The following is a 5333-nucleotide window of genomic DNA, read 5'->3' as shown; positions in this document are numbered from 1 at the left end:
TGGTCCGGCCTCCTCCGGCGTCATACCCTACCGGGCGCGTTTCAGAAGCATTTCAGAAGCGGAGCGTCTCACCTGCCGGCTTGCAGTTTATGTTGATTTGGGCATATTTCCTGGACAGGCTACTTTGTACAGACAAAGTTAATAATAAATGTAATATTCCAGTTATAAACGACATGAATCAAAGATGTGTTGTTGTATTTTAATGGCAAAAAAATGCATTCATCATCATAATTATTCTATATATATAATTTACACAGTGCCTGTAAACCGGAGGAGAACGCTGGCATTTCTCCTCCTATTTGAAAGACTACGGAAGGATAGGGTCTGCAAAATTAGTTTATTTTGGGGATGGGCCGGATGCTCTGACCGTTCCACTTCCTGCCCGGCACCTCTGCAGCGCCTCGCGTTAAGTCGGAAATAGACTTGCATCCTATTTTGAGCAGAGCCCAGCGCCGAGACGCTTCTGGGACGCTTCTGATCCGTAATGCGGCGCGTCTGGTGGAATAGCACCCATTGACTAGAGTGGCCGCGATCTTTGCGAACGCCGCGGCGCAGCCGTAGCGGCCCGTCCACACAGCGGTGTGCGTTGAAGCTTGCCGGCGGGCGTGTCTGAAACTCGACCAACAACCAATCACATGAATCTCCCGCCCCTGACACACAAGCAGCGGTTTGATTGGCTAGAGCTTGTACTGGCATATGATTCGATTGGCTGACGCTTCTGCCGAGGCTTCAAAAGTTGAACATTGCTCAACTTTTGCATCGAGCTTCCCACAATGCAGTTCGGCGAAAAGTGACGTCACCCCATTCAAAGTGAATGGTGAAGCTTTCAACGCACGCCGCTGTGTGGACGGGCCGTAACGCGGCCGTAACGCGGCCGTAAGGCGGCCGTAACGCGACGCAGACGGACCCGGTGGAATCTCGGGGTGAGGTTAAGATTAAATAAATGAATAAATGAAAAGGACTCATTTCTGTTTCCTGATCTCTCCGACTCACTTCAAAGTACTTTTCCAATTTAAAACAGGATTTTTTGTGGATGAAAAAGCTTTCGTTCTTGCTGCCTTCACTGTGAAGTAGACCGAGGTTCTATTGCACACAAACTGTATGAGAAGCCATTCACCTCAGCTCAGATAATGCATGTTTTGGAGTTTTCAGCCAATATACCGTGCATTATAAAAGGGACTGCCCCAGTGCCCCATCTAGAGGACCCAGTCTGACATTGGATTCCTTTATTTTGAAGTTTTTTTCATTTCTCAGCCATGATTCATAAATATTCAGAGACAGCAACGATAAGTTGAACCACTCAGTTCCTTATATGTAGTTTGCATGAAAAGTTTCTTATTACAAAATGCAAAGGGAGGTGAGAGGGCAGGGGTGAAAGGTGAGGGATGGTCTCCATAGTTACCTTTCCCATTGGACGGGGAGGAGCAGTCCTCTTCAGTGACATCGTTCCCCTGGAGAAAACAGAGAGAGCTCAGTATTAGTATATATTTAATGGTGATATTCAAAATATAAATCAACATTATACGCTTCAGGTCTTTCTTTTTTTTTAAATTAGGCTACATGAATATTTTTGATAATATACTTTTTGTAAAATTGGGTTTTAGCAGTAATTGCATTTGATTGTTTCTGACTCTTCTGATATAAACAAAGTACAAATGTCAAGATTTATTGAAAAAAGATAAATGTTATAATTTCCAAAATTCAAAACATGTTTTTTATAAAACAAAAAACGTTCAATCCATATTTGTTGGTGTTAAAGATTTTAAAAACAAAAAACTGTCTTTTTGAAAAAATCCTGCAATCAAGACTTTTTTTAATCAAACGTAACAGTAAGTGCACTGTAGAGGACGTCAACACCATTTTAGTGTGAAAAGACAGAATTAACCGATGAACTATGTAACATATTATACTTATAGAGTGATATAATACAATAATAAATTCAGCTTTGTTTAAAAAATAAATAAGTAATTGATCTGAACATTGCTTTAAATTTAGCCACTAAAGAACTTTTGATGAAAGCTGCCACATCTCAAAAGACTTTGTAGTCAATGTACTGGGAAAAGTACTGAATGGGTCTCCAGTCTGCATGGGTTGTTGGGTCATCTGACTAGTTTTATGGAATCTCCAGTTGACTATACTCATAGGCACCACTTAAAATAAAATAAAAAGCAATAAACATACGTGCTACTCTTGGCTCACAGAGAGCCACATCTTTCCTGCACATCCCTATCTGTCTCCGAGTCTGTATCTGAACCTCCTGCATCTGTTTATCCTCACCCTCTTCTATACCAGGTGTAACATCATCATCTCTCTCTTCATCCAAGAGCTCCAAATCTGAATATCCCTGAACTAAAGAGCTGTTATTTCAAAACACAAATTATTTAACTACTTTCAGAACTAATTGTATTATTCATAACATGTTTAAAAAACAAGCACAATGGCCCACCAGTGTCTCACTCACCTCTGAGTCCTGCTCCTCCACAGCCACTGAGTAGTTTTGTTCCTTTGGCTCCTGGGAAAACTCCTGAATGAAAGACACAAAGGAAACCAAAGTGTTAAAGGTCCCCTATTATACAGTTTTTCATCAATATATTATAGGTCTCAGATATATACAAAACATTTCTCTGAAGTGTTTGGCTCGAAATACCAAACAGATCATTGTAGCATCCCATAATCCCCTCTGTTTCAAAAGTACTTACTTAGATATTTGGTTAAAAATAACACAATGGTGCTCTAGGAGGAGAATCAGGTGATAAGGGGTGTTACCTTGGTTGGTTATTGACTAATGGTTACGCAAGCCAAAAAATCGTTATGACATCATAAAGTGGCCAAAATCTGATCATCTCATTTTCAGACAGTTTTTTATATAAATGGATCAGGACAAAAAGTGAGCAAATCTTTTTTCCTGAAACTTTCAGAATCTCGATTTTGCATAATAGGTCCCCTTTAAATAGATGTCAGGATGGAACAGCGTATTCTCTTCCCTCCCTGGATTCTCACCCCGTCCTGCTGCGACGGTCCTCGGCTCTCCATGGGGGCGTCCTGGTTCTCGTCCCCCTCAGCGTCTCCGCCCTCATCCCCCCCGGGCTCGCCTTCTGCCCCCGCCAGGTAGGACCCTGACATGGAGGACATGGTGTCAGTGCTGATGTGGGAGTGCTGCGAGTGGGACGAGGCCATGGACATCACTGACTGGACCAGGCTGGTGCTCACTGGGTCTGACAGACAGACGGACACACACATCACGTTCGGGCTCCGGCTCCGAGGACTTGTTTCCTCTGGTTGCCGGGTAACATTCCCACCATAAAAATAAAAAAAAGTAATAATCTTACCTTCAGACCCTATTGGATGTTCTGGCCATCTGTTTTTTTTAAGTGAGCACCTTGAACAACCATCTTATTGTGCTTCCCTCTGTATTTTGTTCTATTACATTTTTCATGAAGTAGTGAATATTTGAAACCAGAGTATTCCAATTTATTTTGAGTAAATCAATTCGACAGCTATGTCAGAGACACAGGATGGACTACACAGGGATTCACCATGTTGGTCACTTTATGGAACCTTTTGTTCCAGCTGGAATAACACTCTTCCTGTTTTGTGCCAAAAAGCCATTTAGCGGAATTCCCATAAAAGCAGATCCAGTGGCACAGACGTTAAGTGCAGAGGTGGTACAAGCTTATTATTTATTTATGTTAAAATGCTTGATGCAGCGCCTGGAGGTTTGCTTTTTTTCCTCCTCAGCCTCGGTCACAACATGAAGGGGGAAATGTTTATAGACTACTCTGATGCAGCCTTAAATGCCTTGTTGATGTTGACACAATAATGTTACTAGGTCCAAGCAGGTGATTGCAGTTAAGGCTTTTACATAAACGTGAAGACATGAGTCTTACATGTAAAATCACATTTATGTAATATGATGAATGTTTGAAAGAGGCTTAAATACAGAATGAGCTCATGAGCCCCAAGATACTTTTATCTCTTTTTTTGTTGTTGTTTCTGTTTGTCTCACTGAATATCTGATTATTTTAATAGTTTTATTAACTTATTAACTGATCGACATCAGAGATGAAAAATATCATCCCTGTGTTTTTTTATATTGGAAACTGTATTTAAATTATGTGCGGGCATGTATGAATGTTGGTATGGATGTGTGGGCATATGTTTATGTGTGTATATGTTTATATAGATACAGTGGGGGAAAAAAGTATTTAGTCAGCCACCAATTGTGCAAGTTCTCCCACTTACAAATATGAGAGAGGCCTGTAATTGTCATCCTAGGTATACCTCAACTATGAGAGACAAAATGAGAAAAAAAAAATCCGGAAAATCACATCACTGATTTTTAAAGACTTTATTTGCAAATTATGGTGGAAAATAAGTATTTGGTCAATAACAAAAGTTCATCTCAATACTTTGTTATATACCCTTTGTTGGCAATGACAGAGGTCAAACGTTTTCTGTAAGTCTTCACAAGGTTTTCACACACTGTTGCTGGTATTTTGGCCAATTCCTCCATGCAGATCTCCTCTAGAGCAGTGATGTTTTGGGGCTGTCGCTGGGCAACACGACTTTCAACTCCCTCCAAAGATTTTCTATGGGGTTGAGATCTGGAGACTGGCTAGGCCACTCCAGGACCTTGAAATGCTTCTTACGAAGCCACTCCTTCGTTGCCCGGGCGGTGAGTTTGGGATCATTGTCATGCTGAAAGACCCAGCCACGTTTCATCTTCAATGCCCTTGCTGATGGAAGGAGGTTGTCACTCAAGATCTCACGATACATGGCCCCATTCATTCTTTCCTTTACACGGATCAGTCGTCCTGGTCCCTTTGCAGAAAAACAGCCTCAAAGCATGATGTTTCCACCCCCATGTTTCACAGTAAAACAGCCTCAAAGCATGATGTTTCCACCCCCATGTTTCACAGTAGGTATGGTGTTCTTTGGATGCAACTAAGCATTCTTTCTCCTCCAAACACGTCTAGTTGAGTTTTTACCAAAAAGTTCTATTTTGGTTTCATCTGACCATATGACATTCTCCCAATCCTCTTCTGGATCTTCTAAATGCTCTCTAGCAAACTTCAGACGGGCCTGGACATGTACTGGCTTAAGCAGGGGGACACGTCTGGCACTGCAGGATTTGAGTCCCTGGCGGCGTAGTGTGTTACTGATGGTAGCCTTTGTTACTTTGGTCCCAGCTCTCTGCAGGTCATTGACTAGGTCCCCCCGTGTGGTTCTGGGATTTTTGCTCACCGTTCTTGTTATCATTTTGACCCCACGGGGTGAGATCTTGCGTGGAGCCCCAGATCGAGGGAGATTATAAGTGGTCTTGTATGTCTGAC

At 42.0% G+C, this 5333-nt stretch overlaps 1 protein-coding gene across 3 annotated transcripts in view; it reads right to left on the bottom strand.

Annotated features, from left to right (window-relative positions):
* The window catches only part of LOC104957539 (RING finger protein 157-like), a 10590-nt gene extending 7328 nt beyond the window's left edge, over positions 1 to 3262 (bottom strand). The window contains exons 1-3 of one of the 3 annotated variants that reach the window (XM_010785183.1): positions 3001 to 3262; positions 2462 to 2524; positions 1403 to 1451 (exon numbers count right to left, since the gene is read on the bottom strand). In XM_010785183.1, coding sequence (XP_010783485.1) covers positions 1403 to 1451; positions 2462 to 2524; positions 3001 to 3240 — 352 coding nt within the window. In that variant the 5' untranslated portion in view covers positions 3241 to 3262. The remainder of the gene's footprint in view (positions 1 to 1402; positions 1452 to 2461; positions 2525 to 3000) is intronic. The other 2 variants (XM_010785182.1, XM_010785181.1) reach the window with 2 other exon arrangements.
* Positions 3263 to 5333: the final 2071 nt, after the last annotated feature.

Source organism: Notothenia coriiceps, unplaced genomic scaffold (genome assembly GCF_000735185.1).
Source record: "Notothenia coriiceps isolate Sejong01 unplaced genomic scaffold, NC01 NC01_scaffold00027290, whole genome shotgun sequence".
NCBI lineage: Eukaryota > Metazoa > Chordata > Actinopteri > Perciformes > Nototheniidae > Notothenia > Notothenia coriiceps.
The sequence above is the reverse complement of the archived record's forward strand: the minus strand, read 5'-3'. Positions and strand labels throughout refer to the sequence as shown.